The following is a 21,829-nucleotide window of genomic DNA, read 5'->3' on the forward strand; positions in this document are numbered from 1 at the left end:
TAAATCACATCTTGCTTTATTTCCTCAGAGTCTGATTGCACCTAATAGCCTACTATTTTTTACTCCAGTTCTACCTGTCTCTACCAATCTTTTGAGTGCTTTTTTTATTCTTTCTGATGCAACATCCTCGTTCCCATTTCCCACTCCCCACCAAGTTAGTCTAAATCTTCCCCCACAACACCAGCAAATCACCTCTTGATGACATTGGTCCTGGCCCTGTTCAGGTAAAACCTGTAATGTCCCAACTCCCCCCAGAACTGTTCCCAATGTCCCATGAACCAAAAGCCTTTTCTTCTACACCATCTCTCCAACCAGCCATTTATCTACTCTATTTCTGTACTCACTGGCATCAAGCGTAATCTGGAGACGAATACTTTTAAGGTCCTTCTTGTAAGTCTCCTTTTCGCTCTTAAAATCTGCATGCAGGACCACATCTCTCTTTCATAGAATCATAGAATTTACAGTGCAGAAGGAGGCCATTCGGCCCATCGAGTCTGCACCGGCTCTTGGAAAGAGCACCCCACTTAAGCCCACACCTCCACCCTATCCCCATAAATCAGTAACCCCATCTAACCTAAGGGCAATTTAGCATGGCCAATCCACCTAACCTGCACATCTTTGGACTATGGGAGGAAACCCAGCAGACACGGAGAGAACGTGCGGACTCAGCACAGACAGTGATCCAAGCCGGGAATCGAACCTAGGACCCTGGAGCTGTGAAGCAACTGTGCTACCACAGTGCTACCGTGCCACCTTTCTACCTATGTTGCCGGTACTGATATAGACTTTAATCTCTGGCTGTTCATCTTGAGAGTACAAAGTCAAAAAGTTCTGACAAACCTTTATAAAACATTGGTTTGGCTTCAGCAGGAGTATTGTGTCCAGTTCTGGACAGCAAGCTTTAGGAATAATGTGAAGATTTTAGAGAGGATGCATGAAAGATTTACAAGAACGTTTCTGAGGATGAGGGACTTCAGTTACGAAAGTAAGCTTGCGAAGCTGAGGTTGTTCTCCATAGATCAGAGGGGATTTGATAGGTGTTACTATAAGGAGATATTAGGAAATTGGATCGACGATGTAGTGGGTAAAACTGCTAGGACTGAGTCAGAGGTATACGTCCACACCTGGCCTGAGTTACATTGTCCCATTCAGAAACTCGTTAATGGGAAAAAACAGGATGCCCCTGGTCAGCCGGGGTGATTCACTCAAGATCCCATTGTCCTCAGGCACACACTGGTCTGACCAGTCATTAGCCCATTACAGAGTCTGATGGCCTCTTTTGTCCATAAATTGGAGGTTAATTGCATATTCATAGCATGGCCCTGTTCTTTTGTGTAAACAGAAGTGGGCAATAGAAAATCCAGAAAGCAATGATGAGTTCAAGTCTGGACACCCCAGGACAGAACCATTGTTTAAGGGTCTGGGCGGAGCTCAGAGAGAGAAAAGAATCCTGTTCAAACAGGTGGGGACAGAAGGATTTGGAAAGTCATTGGGGCTGGTTTAGCACAGGGCTAAAGAGCTGGCTTTTAAAGCAGACCAAGGCAGGCCAGCAGCATGGTTCAATTCCCGTACCAGCCTCCCCGAACAGGCGCCGGAATGTGGTGACCAGGGGCTTTTCACAGTAACCTCATTTGAAGCCTACTTGTGACAATAAGCGATTTTCATTTCATTTGTTCATTTTCAGAGGTCAGTAAAAGCTGCCACAAAGACAGACTTTCAAAAAGGTGTCTGAAGTAGTTACACTAACAACAGGAATAGATTCTGTAAATTCAAGTATCATTGTTGCCCGTCTGCCTAAGTGGAGTTGAGAGATGTATGTTCGTTTTACGTGCTGTTTAATGGGAAATCGTTGTTAGGTTTAAGAGATACATGTAAATTGTTTGTGTTAGTTTTAAAGTTTAAAAATTTAAATATTGTTTTTCTTTTTTAATAAAGTTTTGTTTATAAAATAACCATGCCCTATTTCTTATGCAATCACTCCTGGAACGAATCGATACTTTCGCGCAGTCTTACAAAATTTTTTAACCGTTGCAGCTCTGGCCCAGTATCTTAGCCACTGTTGGGACCCAACCAGGCATCTGTAACATAGGGATGCCCAAAATCATGAGGGGTCTGGACAGAGGAGCAGGAAATAAATTGTTCCCTTTGGCAGAGGGCACAGATTTATGATGATGACTAAAGAATAAAAAAGGAACATGAGAAAATAAAATTTTATGCAGAGAGTGGTTAAGATCTGGAATTCAATACCCGAGTGTGGTGGAAGTGAATTCAGTTTTGGCTTTTAAAGGAGAATTGGATAAACACCTGAAGGTCAAAGTTCTGCAGGGTTATTGGAAAAGCAAGGAATGGAACTAGCTGTTTGGACTCAACGGGCCAAATGGCCTCACGGCCTTATGCAATTTTGTACTTAGACAAATTTCTCTTTCCTTACTTGACTCAATTAATGATGATTTCTTGCCTGTTTCTCATTCTTGAGTCAAAAAGATATTTGACCAGGAATAACTTATCTGTTATTGATTTAACCATGTTCAGCGCCTTTTGCAACTCCTCCAAATTATTTAATACAAGACCTGGACAATATCCTAGATTGGGCTGACAAGTGGCAAGTAACATTCACATCACACAATTGCCAGGCAATGACCTTCTCTAAGAAAAGAGAATTTATTCATCTTCCCTTGCCTTTTAATGGCATTACCATTGCTGAATCCCCTTGGTGGAGAGGTTACTATTGACCAAAAACACAACAAGACTAGCCATATAAATAAATACTGTGACTCCGAGAGCAGGTCAGAGGTTAGGACAACAAATAACCCACCTCCTGACTCCCCAAAACCAATCCACGATCTACAAGGGACAAGTCAGGAATGTGATGGAAGACTCTCCCATTGTCTGAATAAGTGCAGCTCCAACAACACTCAAGAAGCTCAACACCATCCACGACAAAGCAGCTTGCTTGATTTGCATTCCTTCCACAACCATTCACTCGCTCCACCACCAACACACAGTGGCAGCAGTGTGTACCACCTACAAGATGAACCGCCAAACTCACCAAGGCTCCTTATACAGCACCTTCCAAACCCTGCCACCACCATCTAGAAGGACAAGGGCATCAGATCTATGGGAACGCCAACACCTTCAAGTTCCCCTCCGCGCTATCCACCATCCTGATTCTGAAATATATCACCGTTCATTCACTGTTGCTGGATCAAAATCCTGGAACTCCCTCCTTAACAGCACAGTCGATGTATTTACACCACATAATCTGCAGTAGTTCATGAAGACAATTCATCACCACCTGCTCAAAGGCAATTAGAGGTGGACAATGAATGCTGGCCTGTGCATTGAAACCTACATGTCATGAATTTTTTTTTAAACATGAAACTTTGTTGTGGAACTGTTACAGCACAACGTAGATTGCTAAACTTAGCAGTTTCAACTTGCACATAATGTTCAAATGCCAAATTCTGGTTTTAATGGATATTCACGTTTTCTACTTTCCAGAGAGAAATGAGAGGAAGTATCACCTTCAAGATTGTACCAAGCTATCGCACTCAATCTGTGTCCTGTGAGGTAACAAACTAACTTTTTAAAAAAAAAAAAAAAATTCGCCCTATACTTCTCCCATTTTGATGACTAACTGCGTGCTGACTGGTGATTGTTAAAGCTTTCTGTGAAGATTGGTTCTGCCTGTATGGTTCACTATGCACACCAATTTTATAACAAAGATAACGGAATAGATGAGTGCACCTCACCATTCAGTCCCTTCTTTACTAATATGACCGAGGTAGAAAAAGTTTTTTTTTGCTAAATGGAAATACAGGTGAATTTGGATTGTTTCAATGGTTAGCTGTTTACTTGAATGGAACTCCATAAATTTCTTTGATCCAAATTAATTTATTTTCTAGTTTATATTGGAAATACCTATAATTACTAACTAGTAAATCTCCTGTGGCTTTGCTCACGGTTAAACAAAGTGAATGGTATGTCTTTTAGTTTTGTTTGTTGTAACAGGCTGCGGAAGGTTACACTGCCTCCTCTGGAACCAGCATTACCTGTAGATTTCAATGTACGCCACAGAGGCAAGGGGGGCATGACTGCTCTACTAACTCAAAGATATTAATACATAGATGCGATTCCGATATGGACAGGGTAAATTTTGCCAATTATCTAATGATTAAGATGACCTGAACTGTATTATATAAGCTCTAGTATTGGGCCTATATGCAATATGAAACAACACCTCTATGACCTGCATTTGAATATGATTTGGACGAGTCTGCTATACTTCAGCATCCTGTGTGAAATTAAATTGGTTCGATTCAAGCCATTCCTTCATGGGTAAGGGTCAGTGACACAAGTGTTGACAATTCCCAACATTGCAATGCTACATTGTCGGATTTATTCAGACAGACCAAAAGAATGTGTGATGTGCAAATATAAAAAGAATTAATGTGGATCCAATAAAGGTTTTCTTCTCAGTTTTGGTTAAAGCATATTGATGAGACAGGATAGATGTGGATAAATACTGCACGGCAACACTATATTAGGCAGTGTTTTATACTGATGTTGGATTAGATAAGTGGGAACGGTATTCTATTCTCTGGTACCAATACCATAATAAGAACAAAAGATTTCACCAAAACAGGAGTGATAAGAAAAGTTAGCATTTTCTTTGAGTGAATTGCAATGATGAGGCATTATACTGATCCCAACGTGTTGGAGTGTGTAAAGGAATCAGAACTATTACATTTATTATGGGAAGGCCCAGTGGCAACTATTGCTAGTAAAAATATATTATGTAAAACACTAAACTTAAATAAAGGGTTTCATAGAATTTACAGTTCAGAAGGAGGCGATTTGGCCCATCGAGTCTGCACTGGCCCTTACAAAGAGCACCCCACTGAAGCCCACGTATCTACCCTATCCCCTTAACCCAGTAACCCCCACTTAACATTTTTTGGACACTAAGGCCAATTTAGCATGACCAATCCACCTAACCAGCACATCTTTGGACTGTGGGAGGAAACTAGAGCACCCGGAGGAAACCCACGCAGACACGTGGAGAACGTGCAGACTCCGCACAGACAGTGACCCAGCCGGGAATCGAACCTGGGACCCTGGAGTTGTGAAGCAACTGTGCTAACCACTATGCTACCATGCTGCCCATGGTTAGTTAGCATTCAAAGAGAAAGGCAGGTTAACATAGATATTCTTCAATTAAACCCGAGAGCACCATCAGTAAATTTGAGCTTAAATGATAGTGTTCCTCAACACTGTACTTTACAACGTTTCTTGAAATTTCTAGCTCCAAATACTTTATTTATGCCATCTAAAAAGTACGAAGTTAGTTTTGTTGCAATAGTTAAAAAAGAAAAGGACCTGTTTTGAAGTTGTTCTCAAAATGGGTAAAATTACTGAATGACTTCTCAAAACTCCCAAAAAATGCCTCAACAAAAAATGCCTTAACAAAACTTAATAAAAAATAACTTGATTTATTCAGTTCTATCAAGCTGAGATCCTAATTGCAAATAGAATCAAAGATTGGCTTATCAAAAAATTGATAATCCTTGAAGTAAAAATAAAAATTGACATTGGCTGTAATATCATGTGATATGCCAACCGAATGATGGCATGTAGTGTAGAATTGTGAGTTTTCCTGACTATTTTGGTGGGATTTTAATTCTTTTGTAGGATGTGAACATGCCCAGCAAGACCAACAATTATTGATCATCCCTAATCGCCCTTGTAAAAGGTGGTGGTGGTGGACCGTATTCCTGAACTGCTGCAGTCCATCTGGTGTCGGATACACCTACTTTAGGAAGGGTGATGCAGGATTTTGACCCGGTGACATTAAAGACACTTGCTGCTTATGCTGTTTGGCATGCAAGTAGTCCTGTGTTGTAGCATCACCAAGTTGACATCTAATTTAAGGTATGCCCGGTGCTTCTCCTGGCATGCCCTCATGCACCCTTCATTTATATGGCAGTTTCTGTTCAATGGCAGCCTCCAGGATATTGATAGTTGAGCATTCAGTGATATGCTGCTGAATGTCCTGGGGAAATTGTTAGATTCTCCCTCATTGGAGGTGCTCAATGCCAGGCACTTGTGTGGCACAAATATGACTTGCCTTTTATGAGCCCAGGCTTGCTTCAAATGGGGGCTTGCTTCACATTGCCACCGACTGCTTCAATGTCTGAGGAGTCACAAATGGTACTAAACACTGCGCAATCATCAGTGAACATAGAGGGAAGATCATTGATGAAGCAGCTGATGATGGACCTAAAAATCTACCCTGAGGAACTCCTGCACTTTTATGCTGTATGGTCAATATGCAAAATTTCATTGGTAAAGTTTTGATAACTGGATGAATGAATTGGTGCTGTGATTTGCAGTTCCTCAAAAAATATTTTGCCTTGGAAATCCTCCTTTGAAATGATCGAACAAAGAAAGTATCTCAGATTTTATTTTGAATACAATGGAATGTATTTTCCTAACTCGAGTGAATGTTTTTGTTCCAGATGATAGGTGTCGTGTTAGGTACACTGGTCTAACACTGGTTGCAACTGGATGCAGCTTAGATCAGAAAGATACTCCAGTCCTTGAAGTTAGTTCAATCAGGTTTATTGAACGAATAGCAGTTAACACAGTTCTCTGTGAGTTCGACGCTCTGCTAATTTAAGTGTGGTCACTCTCTCTGACTGAACCAAACTAACTCTTAGCCACGTGGTGGAGGTGTGAGATTGTAACAACACCCTTGACTGACTCTCTAGATGTTCATCAGTGGAAAGAGGCAGAGTGTGAATGCCCCGTGTCTTTTGTAGTCCGATCCCACCCCTGAGTGTCCTGCCTGCTTATTGGTCATGTCCTGTTCTCTGTGTCCATTAGCTGTTTGTCTGTATATCATTGTGTGTCTGCATATCAATTTATTTTTATTTTTATTTTTAAATTTAGTGTATCCAATTCATTTTTTCCAATTAAGGGGCAGTTTAGCGTGGCCAATCCACCTACCCTGCACATCTTTGGGTTGTGGGGGCGAAACCCATGCAAACATGGGGAGAATGTGCAAACTCCACACGGACAGTGACCCAGAGCCGGGATTGAACCTGGGACCTCGGCGCCGTGAGGCTGCAGGTGTCTGCATAACAGGGCTAAATTGCTGGCTTTGAAAGCAGACCAAGGCAGGCCAGCAGCACTGTTCAATTCCCGTACCAGCCTCCCCGAACAGGCGCTGGAATGTGGCGACTAGGGGCTTTTCACAGTAACTTCATTTGAAGCCTCTTGTGACAATAAGCAATTTTCATTTCATTTCATTTCATCTCCCCTTTTGTTTTATGTTTGGATGACATATTTGAACGTATTTACAAGAATAGGCCAATATGAACACATATACATGCAGTGGATGTGAACATATGTACATGTGAAAACAGCTGTCTAATGCGAGAACACAGAACATAGCAAACAGAACAAATGTTCATAAGTCCAGTCTCTGTGACTTGCGCCTGATCCTGGTCGACCACCGGAGAGGTGGTGGTGGCGACGACAGCGCTTTGATGGGCGGGATTGAAGCCTGACTGGTGGCCTCATGAGTCAAGGTATCGTGAGGTGGCAAAACAACAGAAGGAAGCGAAGAAGAATGCGGTTGCGGGCAAGCAACTTTGCGCAGTGCCCGTCTCTTTCGTCGCACAACAGAACCATCAGCCAGGCGCACAACATACGAGCAGAGGGCAGCCTGTCGAACAATGACAGCTGGAGCAGACCAGCCTCCATCAGGGATCTTGACCCGAACAGTGTCTGACGGGGATAACACGGGCAAATCGGTGGCATGAGCTCACAGCCCTGTTTTTGCCGGTCTCGGAGTTGCTGCACCTTCTGCAGCACCGGGAGGTGATCCAGGTTGGGCACGTGTATGGCTGGAAGTGTCGTTTGCAGGTTACTGTTCATCAGGAGTTGAGCCGGCGACATGCCAGTGGACAGTGGGGTCGCCATGTATGCAAGCAGCGCAAGGTGAATGTCAGACGCAGAATCCGCGGCCTTGCAGATGAGCTGCTTCACTATGTGCACCCCTTTCTCAACTTTTCCGTTTGACTGCTGATAGTGTGGGCTGGAAGTGACGTGTTTGAACTGATACGACTGGGCAAACCGAGACCATTCATGGCTGCTGAAGCACGGGCCATTGTCACTCATGACAGTGAGTGGGATACCATGCCTGGAGAACGTCTCCTTACAGGCCTTGATGACGGTCTAAGATGTGAGGTCTGAGAGCTTCACGACTTAAGGGTAGTTAGAAAAGTAATCAATGATTAACACGTAATCATGACTATTTGCATGAAAGAGGTCGATGCCAACCTTGGACCACGGAGAGGTTTCGATTTCATGCTGCTGAAGTGTCTCCTTACTCTGCGCTGGCTGGAAGCATTGACTGGTCGCATTGTTAAGGACCATGTCCGCGATGTCCTGACTGGTCTGCCTGGCTCTGCGTCTGCACTTTTCCACACCCAGGTGGCCCTCATGGATTTGACGGAGCACCAAGCTCTGGAGACTGTGTGGAATTACAATCCGGTCCAGTTTGAGGAGGATACCATCAACCACCGTCAGGTTGTCCTTTACATTGAAAAATTGAGGGCACTGCCCTTTTTGCTAGCCATTGGCTAGGTGTTGCATAACACGCAGCAAGAGGGGGTCTTTGGCTGTCTCCTCACGGATATGAATCATCTTCTCATCAGATGCCGGGAGGGTGCTAGCACACAGCTGCACCTGTGAATCAATTTGCCGGATGACGGTCAGTGGTTCACTAGGCACGGTGATGGAGTGGGACAGTGTATTGGCAATGATGAGCTCCTTTCCAGGCGTGTAGACCAGGTCAAAGTCGTACCTTCTGAGTTTGAGGAGGATGCGCTGCTACCGAGGCATCATGTCATTAAGGTCCTTGTGGACCAGAGGCCTGTGATCTGTCTCGACTGTGAATGTCGGCAGGCCGTAGACATAGTCATGAAACTTGAGAAGGCCCAGGCATTCCTTCTCGATTTGTGCATACCTTTGCTCAGTGGGCGTCATTGCCCTTGATGCGTAGGCAACCAGTGCCCAGGATGAAGTGTCATCGCGTTGCAGCAGGGCCGCACCGATGCCATCCTGGCTCGCATCTGTCGAGATTTTTGTTTCCCTGTCTGGGTCGAAAAATGCCAATACGGGTGCAGTGGTGAGCTTGGCTTTCAGCTCCAACCACTCTGCCTGATGGGCCGCCTTCCACTCAAAGGCAGTGGACTTCTTCACTGGGTTTTGTAGGGCCATGGTGTGTGAGGCCATGTTTGGGATGAACTTGCCCAGAAAATTGGTCATGCCCAGGAAGTGCAATACTGCCGTCTTGTCTTCCGGGACCTTCACGGCTGCGATGGCCTTGACCTTGTCTGTGTCGGGGCACACGCCCTGCTGAGAGATCTGGTCTCCTAGGAACTTGAGTGTCGTCATGCCAAAGCAACATTTGGCCCTGTTCAGCTTTAGGCCATTGGCGTGGACACGGCAGAGTACCTGCTGGAGACGGGAAACGTGCTCCTCGGGGGTCGTGGACCATATGATGATGTCGTCGACGTACATACAAACCCCTTCGATACCCTCCATCGTCTGCTCCATGATGCGATGAAATATCTCCGATGCCGAGACGATGCCGAACGGCATACTGTTATAGCAGTACCTGCCAAACGGTGTGTTGAAGGTGCAGAGCCTTCTGCTGGACTCATCCAGCTGGATTTGCCAGAATTCATGTGACGCATCTAACTTCGTGAAAAACCGTGCATGTGCCATCTCACTGGTGAGTTCCTCCCGCTTCGGGATGGGATAGTGTTCAGGCATTATATTCTGGTTGAGATCCTTGGGATCAATGCAGATGCGCAGGTCTCCAGAGGGTTTTTTAAACACCACCATCGAGCTGACCCAGTCAGTCGGTTCGGTTACCCGGAAATGATCCCCTGCTGCTGCAGCTCCTTGAGCTGTTCCTTCAGGCGCTCCTTCAGTGGAGCCGGGACCCGGCGTGGTGATGGACCACTGGCTTGGCATCAGGTCGCAGTAGGATCTTGTCCCGATATGGCAAAGTGACCATCCCGTCAAACACATCTGGATACTGAGCGAGGATGTCGTCAATGTCAGCTTGAAGATCCACGTTGGAGGATGTCATTGAATAAACCCGCTGCACCAGGTTTAGCTTTTTGCAGGCATGCGCGCCCAGCAGGGATGCCCTGTCCGGCTTGCAAATTTCAAACCTTAGCCGTGCATGGGTACTCTGGTTGGAGACGAGTAGATGGCAGGACCCCAGTGCCGTGATGGCATTACCGTTATAGTCCAGGAACTGTCAGGCTGCAGGAAGGACCTTGGGGGGCTTCTTGATGCGTTTGAAGTCTGCCTGTGAGAGGAGGTTGGCAGAAGCTGTGTCCAGCTTGAACTGGATGGAGTAGTGGTTGACCTGCATCACCGCACGCCATTCGTCCTCCGAATCCACAGCAAGGATGGACTGAATGCGAGATGAGTTAGGTGTGGCATGTTCACGTGTGGTAATGATGCCCACTCAGTAGGCAGACTCTAGGCACTCGTCCTCTCGATCCGTTGTACTGCCCGGATCAGAATCCTGTAATCATCGTTGCACATTCCGGACACGCCGTCAACGGAATTGGGAGCGTTGGCCTCTGACTGGTGGTGCAGACCTGCTCTAGGCTGCATGGTGTCCAGGCTTCCCGCAGTTTGAACATCGCCTGCCTCTTGCAGGGCAGTGTCCCTTCAAGTGAGCGATGCCACAGTTCTGGCACGTCATGACGTCGGCGTCGTGACGTATTGTACGTCGTCGCACATGCACAGTGCGGTCGGCAGACGTCTGCACCTGTGCAGTGTGGGTGTCGGCTGCTTCGTTATCCCGTTCGCATCGCGCATGTGTGGGGCTCTGGGAAAAGCACGCGAGATGGCCGCTGTCTTCAATGCTGAGGCGCTGCATCTGGGAGATGGCCTGCACACACTCTGCCTCGTGGGAGGCAAGTTTCTCATTTTCAGCCGATTTGTATTGGGAATACCGATTTTTTGCGTGCTCATGCACTGTACATGTTTCAATTGCGACTGGCAGGGGCATATGCTTGATTTTTAAGATCTGCTCTCTGAGGATCAGAGTGAACTCCAATCACGATTTGGTCTCTGATCATGGAGTCAGCAATATCACCAAAGTTGCAGGACAGCGCTAGCAGGTGAAGGCTAGTTAAGAAGGCATTGAAAGATTCATCTTTACCTTGAAGATGTTGTTTGAATATGTAGCGCTTGAAGATTTCATTGGTGTCCACTTCACAGTGACTATCGAACTTGTCCAGGATGGTCTGAAACTTTGTCTTGTCCTGGCCTTCGGTGAAGTTAAATGAGTTGAAAAGTTCGATGGCTTGATCACCTGCTGTTGAGAGGAGAAGCGCGATCTTTCTTGCATCAGACGCACCCTCGACGTCTGAGGCTTCGATGTACAGCAGAAACTTTTGCTTGAATATCCGCCAGTTGGCACTGAGATTGCCAGATGTCCTGAGCTGGTGAGGAGCCTGAATCTTCTCCATGGTGCCAGGATACATTTGCTGGTCGTCACGGAACAGACTGAGGTAAGCCACCTTAAATTAGTAGTCTCCTGGTATCATGTCGTGTTAGGTACACTGGTCTAACACTGGCTGCAACTGGATGCAGCTTAGATCAGAAAGATACTCCAGACCTTGAAGTTAGTTCAATCAGGTTTATTGAACTAATAGCACAGTTCTCTGTGAGTTCGACTCTCTGCTAACTTAAGGGTGGTTACTCTGTCTGACTGAACCAGACTAGCTCTTAGCCACGTGGTGGAGGTGTGAGATTGTAACAACACCCTTGACTGACTCTCTAGATGTTCATCAGTGGAAAGAGGCAGAGTTTGAGTGCCCCTTGTATTTTGTAGTCCGATCCCACCCCTGAGTGTCCTGCCTGCTTATTGGTCATGTCCTGTTCTCTGTGTCCATTAGCTGCTTGTCTGTATATCATTATGTGTGTCTGCATATCGTGACAATAGTTAGGTACAATGTTGTTATGGGCGAGGCGTTTTCAGAACCCCAAAATGTATCATGGAGTTCAACCAACCTCTCCCTTTAATGGATTTGTTGCTTTTCCTAGCACACTGCTTTTTCCCTCGGTGTGGGATTACAATTATGGACACGTGGTTTTTTTTTTAAATAATATTTTATTGAAAATTTTTGGTCAACCAACACAGTACATTGTGCATCCTTTACACAACATTGTAACAATACAGATAATAATGACCTTTTTTAAATTTAAACAAAAACAACAACAAATAAATAAATATTAAATAACAAAAAATAAAAACTAGCCCTAATTGGCAACTGCCTTGTCTCAGGCCACCCCCCCCCCCCCCCCCCCAAGTCCTGGGCCGCTGCTGCTGCCTTCTTTGTTCTCCCCTATCTATCTTTCCGCAAGATATTCGACGAACGGTTGCCACCGCCTAGTAAACCCTTGAGCCGACCCCCTTAGGACGAACTTAATCCGCTCTAACTTTATGAACCCCGCCATATCATTTATCCAGGTCTCCACCCCCGGGGGCTTGGCTTCTTTCCACATTAGCAATATTCTGCGCCGGGCTACTAGGGACGCAAAGGCCAAAACATCGGCCTCTTTCGCCTCCTGCACTCCCGGCTCTTGTGCAACCCCAAATATAGCCAACCCCCAGCTTGGTTCGACCCGGACTCCTACTATTTTCGAAAGCACCTTTGTCACCCCCATCCAAAACCCCTGTAGTGCCGGGCATGACCAAAACATATGGGTATGATTCGCTGGGCTTCTCGAGCACCTCGCACACCTATCCTCCACCCCAAAAAATTTACTGAGCCGTGTTCCAGTCATATGTGCCCTGTGTAATACCTTAAACTGAATCAGGCTTAGCCTGGCGCACGAGGACGACGAGTTTACCCTGTTTAGGGCATCTGCCCACATCCCCTCCTCAATCTACTCCCCTAGCTCTTCTTCCCATTTCCCTTTTAGTTCGTCCATCATAGTCTCCCCTTCGTCTCTCATTTCCCTATATATATCCGACACCTTACCGTCCCCCACCCATTTCTTTGAGATGACTCTGTCCTGCACCTCTTGTGTCGGGAGCTGCGGGAATTCCCTCACCTGCTGCCTCGCAAAAGCCCTCAATTGCATGTACCTGAATGCATTCCCTTGGGGCAACCCATATTTCTCGGTCAGCGCTCCCAGACTCGCAAACTTCCCATCCACAAATAGATCTTTCAATTGCGTTATACCTGCTCTTTGCCACATTCCATATCCCCCATCCATTCCCCCCGGGGCAAACCTATGGTTGTTTCTTATCGGGGACCCCCCCCAGTGCTCCGGTCTTTCCCCTATGTCGTCTCCACTGTCCCCAAATCTTCAGTGTAGCTACCACCACCGGACTCGTGGTATAGTTCCTTGGTGAGAACGGCAATGGGGCTGTCACCATAGCCTGCAGGCTGGTCCCCCTACAGGACGCCCTCTCTAATCTCTTCCACGCCGCTCCTTCCTCCTCTCCCATCCACTTACTCACCATTGAAATATTAGCGGCCCAATAATACTCACTTAGGCTCGGTAGTGCCAGCCCCCCCTATCCCTACTACGCTGTAAGAATCCCTTCCTCACTCTCGGAGTCTTCCCGGCCCAAACAAAACCCATGATACTCTTTTCTATCCTTTTGAAAAAAGCCTTCGTGATCACCACCGGGAGACACTGAAACACAAAAAGGAATCTCGGGAGGACCACCATCTTAACTGCCTGCACCCTCCCTGCCATCGACAATGCTACCATATCCCATCTCTTGAAATCTTCCTCCATCTGTTCCACCAACCGCGTCAAATTTAGCCTGTGCAATGTGCCCCAATTCTTAGCTATCTGGATCCCCAGGTAACGAAAGTCTCTTGTTACCTTCCTCAACGGTAGGTCTTCTATTTCTCTACTCTGCTCCCCTGGATGCACCACAAACAGCTCACTCTTTCCCATGTTCAATTTATACCCTGAAAAATCCCCAAACTCCCCAAGTATCCGCATTATTTCTGGCATCCCCTCCGCTGGATCCGCCACATATAGTAGCAGATCATCCGCATATAAAGATACCCGGTGTTCTTCTCCTCCCCTAAGTATTCCCCTCCATCCCTTGGAACCTCTCAGCGCTATCGCCAGGGGCTCAATCGCCAGTGCAAACAGTAATGGGGACAGAGGACATCCCTGCCTTGTCCCTCTATGGAGCCGAAAATATGCCGATCCCCGTCCATTCGTGACCACACTCGCCACTGGGGCCCTATACAACAGCTGCACCCATCTAACATACCCCTCTCCGAACCCAAATCTCCTCAACACCTCCCACAGATAATCCCACTCCACTCTATCAAATGCTTTCTCGGCATCCATCGCCACTACTATCTCCGTTTCACCCTCTGGTGGGGCCATCATCATTACCCCTAACAACCTCCGTATGTTCGTGTTCAGCTGTCTCCCCTTCACAAACCCAGTTTGGTCCTCATGAACCACCCCCGGGACACATTCCTCTATTCTCATTGCCATTACCTTGGCCAAGACCTTGGCATCTACATTGAGGAGGGAGATTGGTCTGTAGGACCCGCATTGTAGCGGATCCTTTTCCTTCTTTAAAAGAAGCGATATCGTTGCTTCTGACATAGTCGGGGGCAGTTGTCCCCTTTCCTTTGCCTCGTTGAAGGTCCTCGTCAGTAGCGGGGCGAGCAAGTCCAAATATTTTCTGTAAAATTCAACTGGGAATCCGTCCGGTCCCGGGGCCTTTCCCGTCTGCATGTTCCTAATTCCTTTCACCACTTCTTCTACCGTGATCTGTGCTCCCAGTCCCATCCTTTCCTGCTCTTCCACCTTGGGAATTTCCAGCCGATCCAAAAACTCCATCATTCTCTCCCTCCCATCCGGGGGTTGAGCTTCATACAATTTTTTATAAAATGTCTTAAACACTTCATTCACTCTCTCCGCTCCCCGCTCCGTCTCTCCATCTTCGTCTCTCACCCCCCCTATTTCCATCGCTGCTCCCCTTTTCCTCAATTGGTGTGCCAGCAATCTGCTCGCCTTCTCTCCATATTCATACTGTACACCCTGCGCCTTCCTCCATTGTGCCTCTGCAGTGCCTGTGGTCAGCAAGTCAAATTCCACATGCAGCCTTTGCCTTTCCCTATACAGTCCCTCCTCCGGTGCTTCCGCATACTGTCTGTCCACCCTCAAAAGTTCTTGCAACAACCGCTCCCGTTCCTTACTCTCCTGCTTCCCTTTATGTGTCCTTACTGATATCAGCTCCCCCCTAACCACCGCCTTCAACGCCTCCCACCACTCCCACCTGAACCTCCCCATTGTCATTGAGTTCCAAGTACTTTTCAATGCATCCCCTCACCCTTAAGCACACCCCCTCATCCGCCATTAGTCCCATATCCATTCTCCAGGGTGGACGCCCTCTTGTTTCCTCCCCTATCTCCAAGTCTACCCAGTGTGGGGCATGATCCGAAATGGCTATAGCCGTATATTCCGTTCCCCTCACCCTCGGGATCAATGCCCTACCCAACACAAAAAAGTCTATGCGTGAATAGACTTTATGGACATAGGAGAAAAACGAGAACTCCTTACTCCTAGGTCTACTGAATCTCCACGGGTCCACCCCTCCCATCTGCTCCATAAAATCCTTAAGCACCTTGGCTGCTGCCGGCCTCCTACCAGTCCTGGACTTCGACCTATCCAGCCTTGGTTCCAACACCGTGTTAAAGTCTCCCCCCATTATCAGCTTTCCGGTCTCTAGGTCTGGGATGCGTCCTAGCATTCGCCTCATAAAATTGGCATCGTCCCAATTCGGGGCATACACGTTTACCAACACCACCATCTCTCCCTGTAATTTGCCACTCGCCATCACGTATCTGCCCCCGTTATCCGCCACTATAGTCTTTGCCTCGAACATTACCCGCTTCCCCACTAATATAGCCACCCCCCTGTTTTTCGCATCCAGCCCCGAATGGAACACCTGCCCTACCCATCCTTTGCGCAACCTAACCTGATCTATCAGTTTCAGGTGCGTTTCCTGTAACATGACCACATCTGCTTTAAGTTTCTTAAGGTGTGCGAGTACTCGTGCCCTCTTTATCGGCCCGTTAAGCCCCCTCACGTTCCACGTGATCAGCCGAGCTGGGGGGCTTCCCACCCCCCCCCCTTGCCGGTTAGCCATCATCTTTTTCCAGCTTCTCGCCCAGTTCCCACGCGGCTGTATTTCTCCCAGACGGTGCCCCCCCGCCCATCCTTTCCCGCACCCACTCCCCCCTTTCCCCAGCAGCAGCAACCCAGTAATTCCCCCCTCCCCCCCCCCCCCGCTAGACCCCCCGCTAGCGTAATTACTCCCCCCATGTTGCTCCCAGAAGTCAGCAAACTCTGGCTGACCTCGGCTTCCCCCCGTGATCACGGCTCGCCCCGTGCGGCGCCCCCTCCTTCCTGCTTCTCTATTCCCGCCATAATTATCATAGCGCGGGAACCAAGCCCGCGCCTCTCCCTCGGCCCCGCCTCCCATGGCCAACGCCCCATCTCCTCTCCCTCCCCACCTCCCCCATCACCACCTGTGGGAGAAAGAAAAGTTACCATACCGCAGGATTAATCATACAATCTCTCTTCGCCCCCCCCCCCCCCCCCCACCCCCCCACTCGTCCCACCACTTTGTCCAAACGTTCATTTTCGTAGTCCAATCATTCCAATTTTTCTTCTACAATAAAAGTCCACGCTTCATCCGCCGTCTCAAAGTAGTGGTGCCTCCCTTGATATGTGACCCACAGTCTTGCCGGTTGCAGCATTCCAAACTTTATCTTTTTTTTGTGAAGTACCGCTTTGGCCCGATTAAAGCTCGCCCTCCTTCTCGCCACCTCCGCACTCCAATCTTGATAGACGCGGATCACCGCGTTCTCCCATTTACTACACCGAGTTTTCTTCGCCCATCTAAGGACCATTTCTCTATCCTTAAAACGGAGAAATCTCACCACTATGGCTCTGGGAGCTTCTCCTGCTCTCGGTCCTCGCACCATAACTCGGTATGCTCCCTCCACCTCCAACGGACCCGTCGGGGCCTCCACTCCCATTAACGAGTGCAGCATCGTGCTCACATATGCCCCGACGTCCGCCCCCTCCACACCTTCAGGAAGGCCAAGAATCCTCAAGTTGTTCCTCCTTGCGTTATTTTCCAGTGCCTCCAACCTCTCCACAGATCGTTTCTGGTGTGCCTCCTGTATCTCCGACTTCACCACCAGGCCCTGTATATCGTTTTCATTCTCTGCTGCTTTCGCCTTCACGACCCGAAGCTCCTGCTCCTGGGTCTTTTGTTCCTCTTTCAGCCCTTCAATCGCCTGTAATATCGGGGCCAACAACTCTTTCTTCATTTCCTTTTTTATCTCCTCCACGCAGCGTTTCAAAAACTCTTGTTGTTCAGGGCCCCATATGAAACTGCCACCTTCCGACGCCATCTTGGTTTCTGCTTGCCCTCCTTGCCGTTGTTCCAAAGGATCCGCTGCAATCCGGCCACTTTCCTCTCCTTTTTCCATCCGTGTCCAGGGGGAACACCCTTCTGGTTTACCGCACAGTGTTTTCAGCCGTTAAAATTGCCGTTGGGGCTCCTATCAAGAGCCCAAAAGTCCGTTTCACAGGGAGCTGCCGAAACGTGCGACTCAGCTGGTCATCGCCGCACCCGGAAGTCGACACGTGGGTTTTTAAACACAAAACACTGTTTATTCCATGAATTCAACTTAACATCTTAAATAAACATTGGATCTCTTAACACCCCTTACTTCAAAGATAACTCAGAAAATATTGCAACAGTAAATAACTCCTTAAAATGTTTCTTCAAACTTCCAAGAGACTTAACACCTTTAAACAGTATCACATCAGGTTAAAGGATATATATATTTTCTGTCGAATGGCAGAAATATATATGCTTGGTTGACTTCAGCTCCAGCACCTTGCTTTCTTCCTGCAACTCTCTGGAAACACACAGACACACCCAAGCTGCTGTCTCAAACTGGCTTTCTACTTTTAAACTGCTCACAGCAAAACAGCCAGGCACTTTTAAACTGCTCTCAGCAAAACCAGCCAGGCACTTTTCAAAACTGCAAAACCTCAAAATGGCTGAACTGAGCTGAGCTCCACCCACTCCATGACATCACTGTTTTCTTAAAGGTACATTGCTTAAACATCCATGTCTTAAAGGTACCTTCACATGACAATGTAGAAACAAAATAATCAATGACAAAGGGAGCTAAACTAGAAAGGGTGTCGTGCTGAAACTGGCTCCAATTAAACAAGCAGAAAAATTAGCACACAGGTCCACAAATCTGCAATGGGAAATCTTCAAAAATGCACTGTGTGGGAATACAACATATAACCTTTCTAATGATCCCAACCACTCTTTCACCTCTTTTTTTTTTTTAAACCTTGTGGATTTTGGAAATCTGAATCACTGGAAACACTTGGCATTTGTGGAGAGAGACACAGATTTAACAGTTTAAATTGATTACCTTCCACCAGAACAGAGGGACCTGAAATATTATTCCTCTTTGTCTCATCACAGATGTTGCTTGACCTACTAAGTATTTTCAACATTTTTCATTGTAATCCTTTCATTTGTGCCCCTCTCCACCATCTCTAATCTGCAAATATCTCTTTAATTCCGACTCCTCTAGTCTCTCATGCCCAAATTCTCTGATCTGCTCCAGCTTTGGGTGCTTTTTTGTCTCATCTATCCATTTGTGTTTCTATTTGCCTACAGCACTACCCACAATCATAATGGATAATGTTGAAAGAATTGCATCCAGTGATTTTAAAGAAATATAGTGGGCAGAATTCTCCATTTGAGATTCTAAGTGTTGATGCCGGGACTGAATGGCAGGCGTTCCACGGTCCCCATGGTGGCACCGGTCCTGGAACAATTCAGGTCATGTTAATGGGCCAGACCTCGTGCCATGTGGAACTAGTGCAATTGCAACTGTGCTAGAATCGCATTTGCTGCAGTCTGGATTGGCACTGGAGAGCCTGACAAGCTGGAGCTGCACATAAGCACTCCCACTTGCCACGCACTCTCATTCCAACCTAGAAGGTGCCATCCCAGAGTCCGGCCCTGAGATTTGCTGATACAGAGCTTCAGATACTGCTGGATGCATTGGAGGAGAGGCAGGATCCCAGTTCCCCGGGATGGGAAGGAGGCTGCCACCCACTGACATCAACCGAGCCTAGGCATAGTTGGCAGAGACCGTGAGTGCCGTGTGCCTCACTGCAAGGACTGGACAGCAGTGCCGGAAAATGTTGCATAACCTCCTCACGCCCGGGTGAGTCACCAACTCCATGCCCCTGGCACAAGCGCTGTCCCACCTCTCACCACCCCCCCCCCCCCCCCTCTCCCCACACTCCCAGAAGCGACCGCAACCCCCCTGCTGGCAGCCCCATCGCACCCCATCCTGTACCACGTGCCAACACCCACACCAACTGCTATGGCCGGGTGCCCCACACAACAGCCCCCCCAGCTGCAGACCCCCTTTGCTGCCCGTGTCCGAGTATCTCACTATTATCTGTCTACCCAGGAGAAGGCGGCCCACTACAGCAGGGAGAGATAAAAGACTGAAGGGGGCCCGCCAGACCTAGGACCCCTTACCGTCATGGAACAGAGGGTATTGGACATGGTCGGTGGGTTGGAAGAGCGGGCAGTCGCAGAGGCAGATGTCAGCTAAGTAACAACCAAGTGATCCCCCATGTTGCGATGTCCCTATGGCACGCAAGTTACCTCCACCCCCCACACCACGCTAGCCATGGTCTCACCATGCATCATGTCTTTCGTCATGCAGGGTCACCACCAGACGATGCAGAACTGACTGGTGCTCCCCACCCCCCAGCTGCAACCCCACGACTCGCCAGGTGATGAGGCTGGACCAATCAGGCACCCACGCCCTCAGCCGCAACCCCGCAACACTGCGGAGCACATGTCTAGGCGATACCGACTTCTCGTCACTGTTGCCACCGGCACCCTCGACCATCCCAGAGACACTCACCTCAGTTGGACATGCTTCTGGGGTAGTATCTGGCACGCACCACGCATGCAGCAGTACATCAGGTGGTGGTTGGGACCCCCAAGGGGACTAGCTGCTGACAAACTGGTCTATCGCTTCTGGAAAGGTGGTTCCAGGTGCAGGAGGCGGTGCCGGCCACCCAGGCTGACACCGCACGGGTGGTGTGCACCGGAGGCCTTGGGTGTGAAGGTATTTGCAATGAGTCAGGATGTCTAAGACCTGAGGCACACGACAGGATGCCCATGTCACAGGCAGCCATGTACCAGGGCCACATGGACATTTCTGCGTTGCTCCAGAGTGTGGCCCATTGGCAATGGGCCATGGCCATGGGCATCAAGAGCATTGGCCTGGCGCTGGCTGACCTGAGCCAGACACAGAAGCACCTGGTATGGTCCCAGAGGGACGTGGCGCAGTCCCTGTGCTCCACGGCCACGAGCATGGAGACCTTGGTCGAGACATGAGCGGGCCTCCAGGACTGGGAGCGCAAGGTGATAACGGAGTTGCCAGAGCTCGCTTTGGCCACACCTCCACCCCAAGGGGTAGCCCACCAAGGGCCATCGGGCATCCCAAGGGAGGAAGAGGTGATGGGGCCTGTATCAGTGACATCTGCAGAAGCCCCCGAATGCAGCACCTCTAAATCCCCCCCCCACCTGTCTCTGACACATCCCACGAGCAGTGGGCAAAACAGGGTGGCACTGTGCCACCTGTGACACCCGAAAGACTGCCAGCCCCATTCAGGCTCGGTAACTCCAGCGGACGGCAGCCAAAGGGGACCCAGTTCACAGGGTGGGATATGCAGTAGACATATAGAAATATTTTTATTAAAGGCATTTTTCAAATTTACATAAAAATATCAGAAAACCAGAACATCACAGTACAAAAACACAAGCCAACTGCAGCCACTGATAATAAGCCCACATCTTACCCCAGCCCCTTAGTTTTTCCCCCTTCTCTCCTCTCCTCTCCTCTCCGCCGCCCCCCGCCCACCACTGGGCCTTGGACATCCCGACCAACGGCCAGCAAAGAAAAGACAAAAACTAGAAACCCCTAACCCACCCTGCCGCTGGCGCCCTAATTCACTTTAAAGAAGTCGCTAAATGGCACCCACCTCTTGGTGAACCGCTCCTCTGCTCCCCGTAAGGCAAACTTAGCCTTTTCCAACTGCAGGAATTTTGCCAGGTCACTCACACCCACACACCCATCTTTGGCGACTCCGAGTCCCGCCAGTTCAACTGAATCTGTCTCCGGGCTATCAGGAAGGCAAAGGCCAAGACGTCTGCCTCTCTCCCCACCTGGACTCCCGGCTCTTCCGCCCCTCTGAATATTGCCACCTCCAGACTCTGGGCCACCCTGACTCCCAGAGTCACGGACATAACATCAGTTATCCATAAATGTCTGTCCTCCCCATTGTCATCTTCAGATAGCAACTTATCTTGAAACACTGGAGGTGGCAGCCTCAGAAAGGATGGCATCTCTCGCCTCACAAAGTCTCGCACCTGCAGGTGGCTGAACCAATCCCCCTTAGGCAACTACTTTTCCTCAAGCTCATCCAGGCCTGCAAACTTATCCCCTACAAACAAGTCCCTGAAGTACTCTATCCCCATTTACAAAGGACTTAGGAAACAAAGACGGGGACGTTCTGGAACACGAGCAGGAACCTGGGCAGCACCGTCATTTTAACTGTCTGCAAGCGCCCAGTCAGTGACAAAGGCTACGCA

At 48.4% G+C, this 21,829-nt stretch overlaps 1 protein-coding gene across 12 annotated transcripts in view; it reads left to right on the forward strand.

The window, feature by feature from the left end:
- Nucleotides 1–21,829, forward strand: part of caska (calcium/calmodulin-dependent serine protein kinase a) — a 783,320-nt gene that overhangs the window by 660,664 nt on the left and 100,827 nt on the right. For all 12 annotated transcript variants that reach the window (XM_072513849.1, XM_072513855.1, XM_072513858.1 and 9 more), the window contains one exon: nt 3,502–3,570. In XM_072513849.1, coding sequence (XP_072369950.1) covers nt 3,502–3,570 — 69 coding nt within the window. The remainder of the gene's footprint in view (nt 1–3,501; nt 3,571–21,829) is intronic.

The sequence above is a fragment of the Scyliorhinus torazame genome, chromosome 8 (assembly GCF_047496885.1).
Source record: "Scyliorhinus torazame isolate Kashiwa2021f chromosome 8, sScyTor2.1, whole genome shotgun sequence".
Taxonomy (NCBI): domain Eukaryota; kingdom Metazoa; phylum Chordata; class Chondrichthyes; order Carcharhiniformes; family Scyliorhinidae; genus Scyliorhinus; species Scyliorhinus torazame.